This window comes from Rhinopithecus roxellana, chromosome 1, assembly GCF_007565055.1.
Source record: "Rhinopithecus roxellana isolate Shanxi Qingling chromosome 1, ASM756505v1, whole genome shotgun sequence".
Classification (NCBI taxonomy): Eukaryota; Metazoa; Chordata; class Mammalia; order Primates; family Cercopithecidae; genus Rhinopithecus; species Rhinopithecus roxellana.
The window spans coordinates 34,240,947-34,260,168 of NC_044549.1; the positions used below are offsets into that span (position 1 = coordinate 34,240,947).

The 19,222-nt window shown below is 37.2% G+C and overlaps 1 protein-coding gene across 6 annotated transcripts in view; it reads right to left on the reverse strand.

The window, feature by feature from the left end:
* CFAP44 (cilia and flagella associated protein 44) overlaps positions 1-19,222 on the reverse strand; it is a 149,226-nt gene that overhangs the window by 79,397 nt on the left and 50,607 nt on the right. For 5 of the 6 annotated variants that reach the window (XR_004060088.1, XM_030941082.1, XM_010361031.2 and 2 more), the window contains 3 exons: positions 8,920-9,081; positions 7,486-7,728; positions 952-1,097 (listed from right to left, as the gene is read on the reverse strand). Coding sequence is in view for 5 of the 6 variants with exons in the window: in XM_030941082.1 (XP_030796942.1) it covers positions 952-1,097; positions 7,486-7,728; positions 8,920-9,081 (551 nt within the window). In the remaining variant the exon portion in view is untranslated. The remainder of the gene's footprint in view (positions 1-951; positions 1,098-7,485; positions 7,729-8,919; positions 9,082-19,222) is intronic. The other variant, XM_030941084.1, reaches the window with a different exon arrangement.

Below are 19,222 nucleotides of genomic sequence, written 5' to 3' on the forward strand. Positions count from 1 at the left end.
TATCACAAGGACAGAAAATCAAACACTGCATGTTCTCACTCATAGGTGGGAACTGAACAACGAGAACACATGGACACAGGGCAGGGAACATCACACTCCAGGGCCTGTTGGGGAGTGGGGGCTGGGGGAAGGATAGCATTAGGAGAAATACCTAATGTAAATGATGAGTTGATAGGTGCAGTAAGCCAACATGGCACATGTATACCTAGGTAACAAATGTGCATGTTGTGCACATGCACCCTTGAACTTAAAGTATAATAATTTAAAAGAAGAAGAAGAAGAAGAGATTAGGATACAGACAGAAACATCAGGGATGACAGGCACCCAGAGAAAAGATCATGCAAAAAGGCAGATATCTATAAGTCAAGGAGAGAGGCCTCAAAAGAAACCAAGCTGCTGACACCTTGATCTTGGAACTCCAGCCTCCCAAACTGTGAGAAAAAAGATTCTGCTGTTTAAGACACCTAGTCTATGATGTTTTATTGTGGCAGCCCTAGCAAACTAATACAAAAGAGTAGAGAAAAAGGGCCAATTTGAAATTTGGAGCTATTATATTGGGTCATCAGAAGAATAACTGGCATATATGCCTAGTTCTCAATTATCAAAGGGCTAATGATTTAATTGTGATTTCTCCAGAATAACTGTAACCCTGAACCTTCATTTCTGACTATGTAAGTAGCATCCTCCTAGGTAACAGAATGTAAATCCATGCAATTCAATTGTGAGATAAACAAAAATACTGACAGAATATTTGGTGGGGGTATTTAAATGTAATTTCAGTATTAGCTTTGATTATATTTATTCATTTGATTTATTTAACAAAATATTTTTTGAGTACCCCTTCATTTGGATGGATCTCTAAAAATTGACACTATCCAGGATGGACAAAAGCATAGACACTAATGGAATATGGGATATGGTCTTTTTAAAGCTTTTTGAAATACTGCTCACTTGAAAGTGATAGTTTGGATGGGATTATCCTCTGTATCCTCAAGATAACGGACATCGATAGGTTCATCTTTTTGTTCCTTGAAATCACGGCTTTCATCACAAGGGGGGAACTCACAGTGATACAGAAAACCAGAATCATAGTCACCCTAGAAAAGAGATAAGTAACATAGAAGGTGGTACTTGAATATAACACACATAAATGCATGAGAATTTTTTGATTATTTCAAATTTGAAAACATAAAATAGATGTTTTCAAACATCTACTTCTACATAATTTCTATGATTATAGATTTATTATTTCTATAAATCATCTCCTTTATCCATTTATACACAACTATATAATTATAATAAAAACCTTATGATGATTTGTTTTCATTTAAAAGCCAATACAAGAGAGAGATCACCTCTGACTCCCTACCTATAGAATTTCATTTTATGTCTTCAAGCATTATTCTGAATAAGCAATAACAAATGAATAGGGTTTTGCACTTCCTCATTTTTACAGCTAGTTTTCAGTTTAAGGTAACTATAAACACTGTTAATTTTCCAGAAAGGGCTATTTCAGAAAAATTTATCCATGTAGTGAGAAGATGAATGATCAACTGGAAGAGCTATATTGCTCCAACTCTAATTTCCTTATTACTGAGACTCCTTATTATAGGAAACAAATTAAGGGTCAGAACAACTTTATGAACAATAAAAGAATAAATAAGAAAGAGAAGGTAACAACATGGTCACCTCTGAAAATCAAATTACTAAGTTTTCACTTTTGACAATGGCAGACTAGATTGTTTCAGCCAAACTCTCCAAATGAGAACAACCAGAACAAATTTTCTAAATGTGTTTGAAGGCATTGGAAAGCTACCAGAATCGCAAGATCCAAACAGGAGGGAAAGCCAGAAGTGAGCCTGGCATTTGACACTGCTTTACTCCCTGGAGCAACTGTCAGTTCTTAAAGTGGCAGCTGAGAGGCTAAGAAGCTGGACAAAGCTATCTGCAGTCTCATGGACTTATGGAGAAAGAAATAATCATTCCCAGGGTTCAATCAGGGTCTCAAAGAGGTATTTGAACACCCACCTCATTCATAGCAGCATTATTCACAATACCAAAAGGTGGGAGCAATCCACGTGCCTATTTTTGTGTGTTTATTTTGAGTTGGGGTCTCACTCTGTCACCCAGGCTAGAATGCAGTGGTGCCATCTTGGCTCACTGCAACTTCCACCTCCCAAGTTCAAGCCATTCTCCTGCCTCGGCCTCCCGGGTAGCTAGGATTGCAGGTGTGAGCCACTGCACCCATCGAATTTTTTCTATTTTTAGTAGAGATGGGGTTTTGCCATGTTGGCGAGGCTGGTCTGGAACTCCTGGCTTCAAGTGATCCACCCGCCTTGACCTCCTAAAGTGCTAGGATTACAGGCATGAGCCACCATGCTTGGCCCCAAGTGTCTATTGATGACTGAGTATATAAGCAAAATAAGGTACATACTTAAAATGGAGTATTATTCAGCCTTGAAAGGAAATTCTGACGTATGCCACATCATGGATGAAACTTGGGGAAATTATGCCAAGTGAAACAAGCCAGTCATAAAGAGACAGATACTATATAATTTCACTTATTTGAGATACTTAGAGTAGTCAAAATCATAGAAAAAGAAAGTAGAGTGATGGTTGTCAGGGGCTGAGAGAAGGGAAGATCAGGAGTTATCATTTGATGGGTATGGGAGTTTCAGTGTGACAGGATGAGGAGGACAGTGGAGACGGAGGTTGGTGATGATGTCACAACATTATGAATACGTTTACTACTACTGAGCTGTACACTTAAAAATGCTTAAGATGGTCAATTTTATGTTATGTGTCTTTTACTTCAATAAAAAACAATTGGAAAAACAAACTTTAAAATAAAAGACAGTTATGGCCGGGCGCGGTGGCTCAAGCCTGTAATCCCAGCACTTTGGGAGGCCGAGACGGGCGGATCACAAGGTCAGGAGATCGAGACCATCCTGGCTAACACAGTGAAACCCCGTCTCTACTAAAAATACAAAAACTAGCCGGGCGAGGTAGCGGGCTCCTGTAGTCCCGGCTACTCGGGAGGCTGAGGCAGGAGAATGGCGTAAACCCGAGAGGCGGAGCTTGCAGTGAGCTGAGATCCGGCCACAGCACTCCAGTCCGGGCGACAGAGCGAGACTCCGCCTCAAAAAAAAAAAAAATAATAAAATAAAATAAAAAATAAAAGACAGTTATGAAGCTGGAACAGAGATCAGAAAAAATAGGCTAAAGCATGGAGAGAGAGAAAAAGGATGGAAAATCTTCTTGAATGATATAAGATACATATGGAACATAATGAGAAGGATGTAATACATATGAAGCTGGGGTCCCAGAATAAGATAGTGAAAAGATAGGCCAGAAGCAACATTGTGGTAGATAATGGCTGAGAATTTTCTAAAACTGGAGAGAGATGTTGAAATTTAGAGTGCTACAAACTGCAAACAAAATAAAAATGAAGAAACTACGCCTTTTAACCACGCATGTTGGCACATGCCTATAATCCCAGCTACTTGGGAAACTAAGGCAGGAGAATCACTTGAACCTGGGAAGTAGAGGCTGTAGTGAGCCAAGATGGCACCACTGCATTCCAGCCTGGGCAACAGAATGAGTGAGACTCTGTCTCAAAAACAAAAATAAATAAATAAATAAAACCACCTCTAAAAGAATAGTAAAAGAATGTATAACTAATAATCTAGTAGAGGAAGAAAACTGTAGAAAAAATTACCTAATCACTCAATAGAAGGTGAAAAAGGGAAAGAAAAGAAATTTAGAACGAGTGTGACAAATAGAAATAATTACTAAGATGGTAAATTTAAACTAAAATATATCAGTAATTACATTAAATATAAATGAACATAGTACTTTTTTAAAAGACAAATATAATCCTATAGGATTCTTTTAAGCCTAACCATATACTGTTTACAAGAGACCTACTTTCAATATAAGGGTATCAAATAGTAAAGGAAAGAGAAGAATCCTTAATAACTTCGAGGTTTTGGCATAGTAACTAAGTGGATGATTGTCTCATTTACTGATATGGAGATGGAGCAGGTTTGTATGGGACATGTATGGTTCAAAAGCAATGTCTTGGACAAGTTAATTTTGAGGGCCAAGGAGCATTGTCAAGTTGTATATACAAGTCTAAGTGGAGGGGAGAGGTCAGGACTAGAGATAAATATTTGAGATTCACTGGAAGATAAGTGATATTTAAAGTCATCAGACTGTGTAAAGTTACCTTAGCAAGAAAGAGGGGGCCCAAGGCCACACTCTGGAGTATTTCAAACTTCAAAGCTTGTTCTGCACATGAGAAGCCAGCAAAAGAGGCTGAAATGGAGTGGCCAGAAGAGTGTAATGTCTTAGAAGCCAAGAGAAGAAAACATTTGAGAAGTATGAGGGATCAACTCTGTTAAATGATCTGAAAAGTCAAATGGACAGAGAATTGACCTCTGAGCTTGTCATCATTAGTGAAGTGATGGAGATAGAAGCCCAGCTGGAAGGGGCTGAAGTCAAATAGGAGGTGGATAAGTTAAGCCAATGATTACAGATGATTCTTTCAGTAACTTTTTATGTAATAGAGCAGGGGGGCAGAAAGAAAGAGAGGTTAAGGAAATAAAATTAAAATTAGTACTAGAGCATGTTTGTATGCGCATGATAATAACTGAATAGAAAAGACAGAAACTGATGATACAGGAGACCAAGTGGTTTATCTCAGGAGCAAAATTTTTGAGAAAATGAGAAGCGATGGGATCAAGGAGCCCTTGGGAACAGTGTCCTTGGAGAGTTGCAAGGGACTGTTTTCCAATTATAACAATATGCAAGGCAGACAAAAGGTATATAGATCCCTATAGGGTGTTACATCTAATTGAGACAAGAAAAGGAAATTCCATCTGCTTTTATTTTTTTCTGTGAAATGTGAGATGAGGTTATCATTGAAGAGTAAGAGAAGGTACAAAATGTTTGAAGGGAGAAGAAAGACTTAATGCAATAATTTGGAAAGTGAATATGGCTGGGCAGTAGAATCAGCTGCAGTGTGAGTATTGATTTGAGAACTGCAGTCATTACTTCAAAATGAGACGGGTTTTTCTTCACCATTTATTTGGCTACAGGCACAGAGTTGTCATACTGTTGGCTCAAGCTCTGCTACCTCTGTTAACTATACTTTAACCTTGTTCACCAGTGTAGCTTAATGGTTAAGGGTATGAACTCTGGAGCCAGAACGCTCGAGTCCAGATCCTAGTTTCTCTTCTCATTAGTTATATGGTCTTGGATAAAATGCCTAACATTTCCATGCCTTGGTTTCTTCATATATAAAATGCAAAAAATAATACCACTTATTTTATGGTTGGTTAAGTAAATTACTTAGAAAAATACCTGGTACAGAATAAGTAGGTTGTCATATTCAGCAAATGAAAATAAAGGTCATCTATTAAATTTAAATTTCAGACATATATATATATATATATATATATATATACACACACACACACACACACACATTTTTGAGATGGAGTCTTGCTCTGTCACCAGGCTGGAGTGCAGTGGCAGAATCTTGGCTCACTGCAACCTTCACCTCCCGGGTTCAAGTGATTCCCCTGCCTTGGCCTCCCAAGCAGCTGGGACTACAGGCACCTGCTACCATGCCCGGCTAATTTTTTGTATTTTAGTAGAGACAGGGTTTCACCATGTTGGCCAGGATGATCTCGATTTCCTGACCTTGTGATCCACCGGCCTTGGCCTCCCAAAGTGCTGGGATTACAGGCATGAGACACTGCACCCAGCTAAAAATAATTTTTAGTGTAAGTATGTACTATGTAATTTTACTTGGAAACCCTAAGAGTAAGCACTAAATATGTGCGGGGTTTTCTGTTTGTGTTTTGTTGTTGTTGTTGTTTGAGATGGGGTCTCACTACATTATACAGGCTGGTCTTGAACTCCTGGGCTCAAGCAATCTTCCCACCTCAGCCTCTTGAGTAGCTGGGACTACAGACATACACCTCTGCCCCCGGCTCAAATATGTTTGTTAAATAATAAGTAATTTTTGCATCTATATTTCCAGGACACTGGAAATTTATTGCATTGTATTACAGTTAATTGTTTCTGTACTTCTTTCCCTCAAATGAAGACTTCCTGAAGGGAGGAACCACGTTTTCTTTATCCCTTTATCCATTGAACTCCATACAATAGTAGTCATTTACAATTGTTTTATAAAACACAGAAGACAGGCAGAAAGGGTAGAGGAACTAATACATGACGTCCCTATAATGTCTCCAGTGCTATTTTCCATCCTTCTTTCTGCTTGCCTCCTTAGTAATACGAAAGATATAGTTCTAGGAAAAGTTGAGGAGGGAAAAAGTCAACACTCATCACTCCTTATAGCAACAGTCCTTGGCTAGTCAGTGTCCTGGCCTGGCTAAAGACCTAGGACCAGTGATGAATTAGTAATGATCTTCCACATACACTTTTATGAATTTTTTTTTTTTTTTTTTTTTGGTGGATGGAACTGAAAATTGTGACAAAATTATAATGAAGGAAATCTTGCTTTGTTAGTAGATCAATAAAATATTTCAAGCAAAGAGTAAAACATGTATAATTGGAGGATATACTCCTACAGCACTGTGATAGGCCCTGATCCTTTCTTCCTAATATCCATTTTTCCCTTCTTCCTTATGAGCCAAGTTCTGGTTTTGTTCAGGGTGGCAATTGGACCATCTGAAAACACTTTTCTTCCTAGACTTGCACACAGCATAGTTGTAGATAATGAGAAGTAAGAAAAGTCTACTGGATAGTACTGCCATAAAAGCTATTCTTTTCAAAATTAAAAAACAACAGTCTTCGCTGGGCGCGGTGGCTCAAGCCTGTAATCCCAGCACTTTGGGAGGCCGAGACGGGCGGAGCACGAGGTCAGGAGATCGAGACCATCCTGGCTAACACGGTGAAACCCCATCTCTACTAAAAAAATACAAAAAACTAGCGGGGCGAGGTGGCTGGCACCTGTAGTCCCAGCTACTCAGGAGGCTGAGGCAGGAGAATAGCGTGAACCCGGGAGGCGGAGCTTGCAGTGAGCTGAGATCCGGCCACTGCACTCCAGCCTGGGCGACAGAGTGAGACTCCGTCTCAAAAAAACAAAAAAAAAAAAAAACAACAGTCTTGGTTGGAAAAACCCCTAGCCTTTTGCCTCTCTACACTTGATCCTTCTCTGCTTTGACTTGCCTGGAACATTATGATTGACAAGCAGATAAGAGATAATCTATAGATTTATCTGTACAATTATCTGCACAAGTAGACATATAAAAAAGATGTTAAGATTATTTTAAAACAACTATATCCCACATTCATTCACCAAAACTCACAACTTCAATAGTATTTAATAAATGAAATCTAAAAAAACTAGGTAAATGAAATCTTAACATAAGAGTAAGAAAGAATGAAGTTACAATAACTACAAACTACATTGAAATATGATTGAGGTAAAATTGTTACACTGTTACCTACCAAAGAAACCCAGAACTTCCCTGGCTCCGAGTAAAATCCACAGAGGATGGGAGAGGGGGTTGATGGAATAAATATTTCAGGTAAAGGCTCTTCTTCCTCCTCCTCCTCTTCCTCCTCTTCCTCCTCCTGAAATTCCTTTTCTCCATCTTCTCCCATCTCTGCTGCTAGCTTGTTCCTCCTTTCTTCCCTTATTTTTTCCTTCAACTTCCTTTGTCTCTCCCTCTTTTCAATTTCTATTGATCTCTTTTAAAAGAAACATTAAGTAGGTATAAAAACAATTATGACTCATTCGTTCATTTACACCATTGGGGATGACAATGAAAATAGAAAGATACACAGCTCTGTAAAAATAGTATTTAAAAATACTCACCATTGTGAGAATATATTTTTATCATTAAAACTTTTAAATCATTGGAATGACTCATTTTTGTTCTATCCCTATTAATCTTGGTTTTACAGAAATTATTTGGTCATTTTTTTCCTAATAGAGAAGCTAAATATAACTTCTCTGGGAGCCTATCACTGTTAACCCAGGAATTAGGCAGACTGAACTAGTCCACAAGGAAAGTTGCTTCCAACTTTAGTAATACTGTGAGTTCGGCCTTCATCGTCTATCAATTGTCCTTTGCAAAAGCCCTCTGACACTGGTACTTCCACCTCCCATCTTTTACCACTTCATTCTGTTCACCCCTCACAATTATCTTCCTAACTTACATGATATCATCACATCAATCCTCTCCTCACAAACTCACAATGGATCTCAATGGTCTAAAATGAAATGTCTTGGCTGGCATTTAAGGAGCCCCATGCATTGGTCACAGACTCTTGAAACATCCCTCCACAAATTGCCTCCCTATATTTTATTGATCTATTCCTCATTTCTTGAAAACACTCACAACTCTGTGTTCTCTTGGGATGTTCTTCCAGCCTTTATTGCCATCGTCCTATTTTCACCTCTCAAAATTCCCCCTATTTTTTTTTCTTGAGACAGGGTCTCACTCTGTCACCTGGGCTGGAGTGCAGTGGTGCAATCATAGCTTACTGCAACCATAAACTCCCGGGCTCAAGCGATCCTCCCACCTCAGCCTCCCAAAGTGCTGGGATGACAGGCATGAGCCAATGTGCCTGGCCTTTCCCATTCTTTAGGTACTAAATGTCACTTCCAGGCAGTCATCTTTGACCTCCTCCCATCCCTCTATCAGAATCCTCTCTCTTTTCTTCTGCAGACCCCTAAAATTTCCTTCTTTGCATTTTGATTTCCATATCTATTTACTACTGCCTTCTAATAGCTGCTTTCCTACCAGATTATAAACTCATTAAGTTCCGGGCCTATGTTTTATTCTTTTCTGTATTCCATCAGCACTTAACACAGGATATTTTATATTCTAAGGAAAGGAAATTATTAGAAGATAATGCTTCAGTAATATTCCATACCAGAATCTTAGATTTGACACTTGAAAAATGGAAACATTTTATGCACATGTCTTTGATTTCATAGGAGACTACATCATGATCATCCTCTTCTAGATTTATGGTTGGAAGTGGAGCTTCAAGAATATAGCCATTTTCACAGATAATTAGTAAAGTACTTTCAAGCTAAAAAAGAAAAATTGAACATATTTACATTTAGGCAAATTTTTTAAAGCATAGTTTAAAAAGATTATAAATAAAAAATATAATTACTATGTATATTAGCCATGTTTAAAACACACTTAATTCCTCACTGCAGTTATTGGTTAAAAAGTCAAGTTTATTAATAATTATTATATAGTCATAAGTATTAATTATTGCTATATCATTATTAATTAATAAGGTAATTATTAAAATTAGATTTACATTTGATTCCTTTATAGATGCCATAACATATGTGATTCATACATGTTTTCTGATTTTCTGATGAATATATGTGGTTGTGAAACCTGTTAGCTGAAAGGGCCAAATATTAAAATTAGGACTGCCAAGGAAAGTCTGCGTGTGTGGATGGTGTAGTCAGTCCTAGCCTACTTTGATGGCTCATCCTCTCTCTGCCTCAGTTTAACAAACGTGGATGTTCCCGAGGTTTTTGTCCTCTTCCCTCTTCTCTCCCTCCATAAGCATTTTCTGGGAAATCTTACAACCTTCATTATCATTTACATGCAATTAAATTTCAAATTAATCTCTCCAGCCCAGACTTCTCTTTTGGCTTCAAAACCATGTATTTAATCATGAATGGGAAATCCCCATCTTGATATTTACAGATACATTATTTGAAATGTTTATTCATTTGGTTATTTCATCTACAATTATTTGTTGTGTGCCTACTATGTACTCAGCATTTTCTTAAGTGGTAGGGATAAATTTATAATAAGAAAAACATAATATCTGCCATAATGTAGCTTATCTCCAATGGAAACTTGTAATTTAGCAAATCAGATAAATAAACGTAAATTGTAATTGCAGAAGTCCTGCAGAGGTGTCATAGAACAAGTAGGTTGTATAAAGCTTTCAGAGAAGGTGGTATCTGAGTTTCAAGGTAAAGAATATATAAATTATAATTACATAATGAGTTAAGGGAGGGTTTGAAGGAGCAAGCCCTCAAGGAAAACACCATGTGCAAAAGTTCTGTGGAACATTCGCTTTTAAAAGAAAACTGGCTTGGATGGCATCACCTAGGGCAAAAGAACAGAATGAGAGGAGAGATTGGCAGAGCCTTAGGGAAACTTAATACTCAATGACTGAGTGAGGAAGACTGAGAAAGAATGACAAGATGTGGGAAAGGGAACCAGCGAAGCATAGTACCACAAAAGTGAAAGTGAAATGGTATTTCAAAAAGTAACGAAAGATTGACAGGATCAAACGTTGCTAAGAGGTCAAGAAATATAAGAACTAAACGTTAAATGGATATTATTGGTGCTTTTAGAAGAGCTGATTTGGTGGAATGATGAGACTAGAAGTCAGGTAAGAGCACATAAAAGACAGAGTGATATGTAAGGAAATGGAGTCTGAGAACAGTCCATCCTTTTGAGAAAGCAGGCTGATTAGAGAGATAGGGTAGTAGCTAGACGAGAATATAAGATCAAGGAAGTTATGTTTTGTAAGTGGGAGAGACAAGAACATATTTAAATACTGAAGGAAACAGTCCAATAAACAGGTATGATTAAATTTCTATGACAGAAAAAAGAAATAATGTAAAATATTGAAAAAAAAACTGGGAGAGAGTAGAAACAAAAGGGCAAGAGGCAGAATTGGCCTTACGTAGGAAGGGAGACAGCTTCTCTGTTGCAAAAGAGGGAGGAGGAGCACATGAATACAGAGGTAAATGGGATTTTCCATTTGGTACTGGGAAGTGAAAAAGTTCCTGTCTGAGGGCTCCTAGTTTTTCTATGATACAAGTTTTTCTGAGAGTGAGTTGGGAGCAATAGGCTTGAAGCTTTGTAGAGAAGAAAAGTTCTAAAATGGTCATCATGTGTGAAAGAGGGAGTTGATAAGAGCAATGTCATAGGATTGCCGAACCATTTTACGGATTATGTCGAGGCCATTTTCATCACTAAATTATACAGGAGGTAATCTTCGTTGACATATAACTATCTCCAGTAGCCTTTGGCTGATCACTATAGGCCAATATAAATTAGTTGGGGGAAGTTCAGAGATGGACTTTTGCTTGATGGGTATGAAGAAAAGACAGAGGGATAAAGGAAATCAGGGCATTGGAAGAATGTTATTGATCCTTGTTTATCTTAGTGCAGGCCGCTATAATAGAATACCATAAACTAGGTAGCTTAAATAACAGAAATTCATCTCTTGGAGTTCTAGGAGCTGGGAAGCCCAAGATCAAGGGACTGGCAGATCCAGTATCTGATAAGGGCATTTTTCCTGGTTCATTGATGGTGATCTTGTTGTATTCTCACAGGACAGAGAGAACAAACTCTGGTCTCTTCATCCCCTTATAAGGAAATTAATCCCATTCACAAGGGTTCCACCCTCATGACCTAATTACCTCAAAGGCCCCACCTCCAAATACTATCACATGGGGGATTCAGGCTTCAACATATGAATTGGAGTGTCAGGGGCAGTATAAACATTCAATCCATAGTATTATCGAAATAAAGAATTATAAAATTTAAGCTGGACATGGAAGGAAATGAAGAAGAGAGAACTAATAAGTTAGGAAAAGCAAATGGTGAATGAAATACAGGTCTGTGTCATCAAAGAACTGCTTGGAGATAGAGTGGCAAATAAATTGTCTGAAAAAGACAAAGGGTGAAGTCAGAGTAAAGGCTAGTTTAATAGTTGACTTTTTTTTTAAAATTATACTTTAGTTCTAGGATGCACGTGCAGAATGTGCAGGTTTGTTACATAGGTATACACATGCCATGGTGGTTTGCTGCACCCATCAACCCGTCATCTATATTAGGTATTTCTCGTAATGCTATCCCTCCCCTATCCTCCCACCCGCTGACAGGCCCCAGTGTGCGATGTTCCCCTCCCTGCGTTCATGTGTTCTCATTGTTCAATTTCCACTTAGGAGTTAGAACATGTGGTGTTTGGTTTTCTGTTCCTGTGTTACTTTGCTGAGAATGATGGTTTCCAAATAGTTGACTTTCTTTTTTTTTGAGACAGAGTCTTGCTCTGTCACCCAGGTTGGAGTGCAGTGGCATGATCTCAGCTCACTGCAAGCTCCGCCTCCTGGGTTCACACCATTCTCCTGCCTCCGCTTCCCGAGTAGCTGGGACTACAGGTGCCTGCCACCACGCTCAGCTAATTTTTTTGTATTTTTAGTAGAGACGGAGTTTCACCGTGTTAGCCAGGATGGTCTCAATCTCCTGACCTTGTGATCCGCCCACCTTGGCCTCCCAAAATGCTGGAATTACAGACATAAGCCACCATACCCAGCCTGAAATAGTTGACTTTTAAGCTTGAGCTCTTATAGTTGTTATGTGCTCAATTGTGTCCCTTCAGAAAAAAATTCATATATTGAAGTCCTAACCCCCAATACTTCAGAATGTATTGGGGATAGATCTTTAAAAGAGATAAGTTAAAACAGGGTTGTTAGGGTGGGCCCTTAATCCAATATGACTGATGTCTTTATAAGAAGAGGGGATTAAGACACAGACAACACAAACATAGAGATGACCATGTGAGAACATAGCAAGAAACAGTTGTCTGCAAGCCAAGCAGAGAGGTCTCATAAGAAACTAAACCTACCAACACCTTGATTTGGGGCTTCTAGACTCCAGAATTGTGAGGAAAGAAATTATGTTGTTTAAGCCATCCACTTTGTTGTATTTTGTTATGGTAGGTCTAGCAAACAAAAACACAGTAATAAGTATCCAGTGGGTAGCTGTGAAAGCGTGTGGGCAAACTATAAAAATCATGGAAGATGAGGGAGTCAAGAAGTTCAGAGTCTGATGCTGTTTGATCGATTATCCACAGGTTAATATCTGATATGGTTTGGCTGTGTCCCCACCCAAAACTCATCTTGAATTGTAGCTCCCACAATTCCCACATGTCATGAGAGGAACCTAGTGGAAGGTAATTGGATCACTGGGGCAGGTCTTCCCTGTGCTGTTCTCATGATAGTGAATAAGTCTCACAAGATCTGATGGATTTATAAAGAGGAGTTCCCCTGCACAAGTCCTCTTCTTGCCTGCCACCATGTAAGACGTCCCTTTGCTCTTCCTTTATTTTCCACCATGATTGTGAGGCCTCCCCAGCCATGAGGAATTGTGAGTCCATTAAACCTCTTTTTATTTATAAATTACCCAGTCTTGGGTATGTCTTTATCAGTAGTGTGAAAACAGACTAATACAATATCATTCAGAATACTTGTTTGCACTTTTACTGGAGAGAAAGATAACCATATTCTCAAAATTCAAATAAAGAAGCAGGATCAACCAGGTGGTCAGATTATAGCAATGTAGAAAGAAAAGATGTTATAGGTGAATGACAAGTGCGATTTTCTTTCTTATTCAGAAAACTTCATTATATGCGGTAAAAACAGAATTTGATCTATCCCAGAGAAAGTTGCATATCACTTGAGAAGAATGTGTATTCTACTGCTGTTGGTGGACTGCTCTGAACACACCTGTTAGGGCTATTTGGCCTATAGTGTTATGCAAGTCTTCTGGGGTTTTGCTTGTTTGTTTGTTTGTTTGTTTGTCTGTTTGTTTTGAGATGGGGTCTTACTCTCGCCCAGGCTGGAGGGCAGTGGTGTGACAGCTCACTGAAACCTCCGCCTCCCAGGTTGAAGCAATTCTCCCACCTCAGCCTCCCCAGTAGCTGGGACTATAGGCATGCCACCACACCCAGCTAATTTTTGTATTTTTTTTGAAGAGGGGTTAGAGACAGGGTTTCACCATGTTGGACAGGCTTGTCTCAAACTCTTGACCTCAGGTGATTGGCCTGCCTCAGCCTCCCAAAGTGCTGGGATTATAGGCGTGAGGCACTGTGCCCTGCCTCTGTTTCTTTATTGATCTTCTATCTATATGTTTTATCCATTATCACAAGTGGGGTATTGAAGTCTACTATTATTGTATTACTTTCTATTTCTCCCTTTATCTTTCTCAATGTTTGCTTTATATATTTAGGTGCTCTGAGGTGGGATGTGTGTGTATATGTGTGTGTGTGTGTGTGTGTGTGTGTATATATATTTATATTTATATTTATATTTATAATTGTTATATCTTTCTGGTGGACTGATATTTTATTATTATAAGATGTTATTCTTTGTATCTCATGACAGTTTTTATGTCAAGTCTATTTTGTCTGATATAAATACAGCAATCCCTGCTTATGTTTGGTTACCATTTGCATGGAATGTCTTTTTCCATCACTTCACTTTCAACCAAACTGGGCCTTATTTTTTTATTCATTCAACTTCTCTATGTCTTTAGATTGTTATAAGATATGATTTGCAACCCTGATGGTAACCTCAATGAAAAAAATATACAATGGATACAGAAGAAATTTAAAACATACCACCAGAGAAAATCACCCTCACTAAAAGGTAGATAAGAAGGAAGGAAAGAAGAAAGAGAAGACCACAAAACAACCAGAAAGCAAATAACAAAATGGTAGAAGTAAGTCCTTACTTATCAACAATAACAATGAATGTAAATGGACTAAACTCTCCAAACAAAAGAAATGAGATGGCTGAATGGATTTAAAAAACAAGCCTCAATGATCTGTTGCCTACAAGAAACACACCTCATCTATAAAGACACATATAGACTGAAAGTAAAGGAACAGAAAGATATTCTATGCAAATGGAAATCAAAATAGAGTAGAAACAATTACATTTACATCAGAAAAAAATAGATTTTTAAGACAAAGAAGGTCATTATATAGTGATCATTATTCAGTAAAAGGATATAACAATTGTAAATATATATGCACTCAATGCTGGAGAACCCAAATATATAAATCAAATATTATTAAAGCTAAAGAAAGAGATCAACCCCAATACAACAATAAGTGGAGACTCTTAACACCCAACTGTCAACACTGGACAGATCATCCAGGCAGAAAATGAACAAAGAAACATTGGACTTAATCTGTACTATGGACCAAATGGACCTCATAGATATTTACAGAACATTTTATCCAATGGCTGCAGAATACACATTATTCTCCTCAGCATATGGATAATTCTGAAGAACAGACCATATGTTAGTCCACAAAACAAGTCTTAAAACATTTTAAAACATGAAATTATATCAGGTATCTTCTCAGACCAAAATGGAATGAAATTAGAAATCAATAAAAAGGAATTTTGGAAACTACATGAACTCACAGGAATTGAACAATATGTTCCTGAATGACCAGTGGGTCAATGAAGAAATCAAGAAGAAAATTTTAAAATGTCTTGAAACAAATGGCAGTGGAAACACAACATACCAAAACCTGTGGAATATGGTGAAAGCAGTACTAAGAGAAAAGTTTATAGCTATAAGCAACTACATCAAAAAAGATAGAAAAACTTCAAATAACTAATGACGTATCTTAAAGAATGAAAAAAGTAAGTGCAAACCCAAACCAAAATTAGTAGAAGAAAATAAATAAAAAAGATCAGAACAAAATTAAATGAAATTGAAAGAAAATACAAAAGATCAATAAATTACAAAGTTGTTTTTTCAAAAGATAAATTGACAAACTTTCAGCCAGACTAACAAAAAAAGAGAGAGAAGACTAAAATATATTAAATCAAAGATGAAAAAAGGAAACATTACAACTGATACCACAGAAATTCAAAGGATCATTATAGGCTACTATGAGCAACTGTATACCAATAAATTTTAAAATCTTGAAGAAATAGTAAAATTCCTAGAAGATACAACCTACCAAGACTGAACCATGAAGAAATTCAAAATGTGAACAGACCAATATTGAGTAATGAGATCAAAGCCATAATTTTAAAAAGTCTCCCAGCAAAGAAAAGCCTGGGACCTAAATGGCTTCACTGTTAAATTCTATCAAACATTTAAGAATATCAATCCTGCTCAAACTATTATGAAAAATGAGGAGGAGGGAATACTTCCAAACTCATTCAACCAGGCCAGTACTACCCTAATACCAAAGCCAGACAAAGGCACATCACAAAAAGAAAACTACAGGCCACTATCACTGATGAATATTGATGCAAAACCTCAACAAAACACTAACAAACTGAATTCAACAACACATTAAAAAGATCATTCATCATGGCCAAGTGGGATTTATCCCAGGGATGATAGGATGGTTCAACATATGCAAATCAATCAGTGTGGTACATCATATCAACAGCATGAACGACAAAAATCATATGATCATTTCAATTGATGTTGAAAATGCACTTAATAAAATTTAACATCCCACCATGATAAAAATTTTCAAAAGACTGAGTAGAGAAGGAACATACCTCAACACAATAAAATCCATATATAACAGACCTATAGCTAGTATCATACTAAATGAATACAGAAAGCCTTTCCTCTAAGATCTGAAACCCATCAAGGATGCCCACTGTTACTGCTGTTATTCAACATAGTACTGGAAGTTCTAGACAGAGCGATCAGATAAGAAAGAAATAAAGGGCATCCAAACTAGAAAGAAAGATGTCAAATTATCCTTGTTTGCAGAATATATGATCTTATATTTGGTAAAATCTAAAGATGCCACCAAAAAACTGTTAGAACTGGTAAACAAATTCAGTAGAGTTGCAGGATACAAAATCAACACACAAAAACCAATCGCATTTCTATACACCAACAGCAAACAATCTGAAAAAGAAATTTAAAAAAGTAATCTCACTTACAATAGCTACAAATAAAATAAAATACATAGAGATTAACTTAACCAAAGAAATGAAAGATCTCTACAATGACAACTATAAAATTGGATGAAAGAAATTAAAGAGGACACAAAAAAGAAATATATTCCATATTCAAAGATTGGAAGTATCAATATTGTCAAAATGTCCATATTATCTAAAGCGATCTACAAATTAAATGCAATCCCTATCAAAATAGCAATCACATTCTTCACAAACATAGAAAAAAATCCTAAAATTTATACAGAATCACAAAAGACTCAGAATAGACAAAGCTATTCTGAGCAAAAAGAAGAAAGCTGGAGAAATCACATTACCTGACTTCAAGGTATACTACAGAGATACAGTAACCAAAACAGCATGGTACTGACATAAAAACAGAAACATAGACCAGTAGAACAGAATACAGAATGCAGAAACAAATCCATACATCTACAGTGAACTCATTTTTGACAAAGATGCCAAGAACATAGATTGCACAAAGAACAATCTCTTTAATAAACTGTTCTGGAAAAACTGGATATCCATATGCAGAAGAATAAAATGACCCCTATCTCTTGTCATATACAAAAATCAAATCAAAATGAATTAAAGACTTAAACTTAAGACCTCAAAACTATGAAACAAAAGAAAACATTGGGGAAACTCTCCAGGACATTGGACTGGGCAAAGATTTCTTGAATAACACCCCACAAGCACAAGCAACCAAAGCGAAAATGGACAAATGGAATCACATCAAGTTAAAAACTTTCTGCACAGCAAAGGAAGCCATCCATAAAGTGAAGAGACACCCCACAGAATGAGAGAAAATATTTGCAAACTATCCATCTGACAAGGAATTAATAACCAGAATATATAAGGAGCCCAAACAACTCTATGGGGGAAAAATCTACTAATTCAATTTTTAAATTGGCAAAAAATCTGAAGAGACATTTCTCAAAAGAAGGCATGCGCATGGCAAACAGGTATATGAAAAGGTGCTCAACATCACTAATCATCAGAGAAATGCAAATTAAAAACTACAACGAGATATTATCTCATTCCTGTTAAAATGGCTTTTTTCCAAAAGACAGGCAATGCCAAATGCTGGGAAGAATGTGGAGCAAATAAAGTACACTGTTGGTAGGAATGTAAATTAGTATAACCGCTATGGAGAACAGTTTGGGGCGCCTCAAAAAAACTAAAAATGGAGCTAACATATGATCCAGCAATCCCACTGCTAGGTATATACCCAAAAGAAAGGAAATCAGTTTATTGAAGGAAATCAGTACATCTGTACTTCCATGTTTATTGCAGCACTATTCACAATAGCCAAGATTTGAAAGCAACCTAACTATCCCACAACAGATGAATGGATAAAGAAAATATGGTACATATACACAATGTGTACTCTTCAGCCATAAAAAAGAATGAGATCCTATTATTTGCAGCAACCTGGATGGAACTGGAGGTCATTATGTGAAGTGAAAGAAGCCAGGCACAGAAAGACAAACATCACATGGTCTCACTTACTTGTGAGTTAACAATGAAAACAACTGAACTCATAGAGATGGAAAGTAAAATGACGGTTACCAGCAGATGAGAAGGGTGGTGGGGAGGTGGGGTGCAAATTGGGGATGGTATATGAGCAAGAAAAAATACATAAAATGAATAAGATCTAGTATTTAATAGCACAACAGGGAGACTGTAGTCAATAATAATTTATTGCACATGTTAAAATAACTAAAAGAGTATAATTGGATTGTTTGTAACATAAAGGATAAATGCTTGAGGTGATGGATATCCCATTTACTCTGGTATGATTATTATGCATTATATGCCTTGTCAAAATATCTCATGTACCCCATAAATATATATATATATATATATATATATATATATACACACACATATATATATACACACACACACACACACACACACATACATCATGTACCCACAAAAATAAAAAATAATAGTAATAAAGACAAGAATAACTCTCAAGATTCTGGCTTTAGTGACAGGGAAAATGGAAGTCCAAGAATAATACGGGAGGAAGACCATGTCTTAGAGAGACTATAATGAACTCCATTTAGACACCTCAAAATTATCTTCACAAAAATAAAAGATCACCAAGTTCTGTCAATTTTCTCTTCTAAATATCTCTTGTCTGCACAGTCTTTCATGCTCTAGTCACATCACAGCTGCCCAATAGATCCACCTGCCCCTGACCTGGCTCCCTTGTGTCTTCTCCACACTGCTGCCAAAGTGAACATGGTAGTAACCATGGCAGACAGAATGGCTCTGTGTGTACATGGGACGCACCCTTACTGGAACCACCCAAAACCATTAGGCAGAAGCTTAATGCTTTATGCTCAGCTATGAGATCTGATATTTCAGCTGGTAAGGGCTAAGATCTACTGCAATTTGGACAATTAAAGTCTGCAGCAGGTCAGTTACAAACAGTAATTT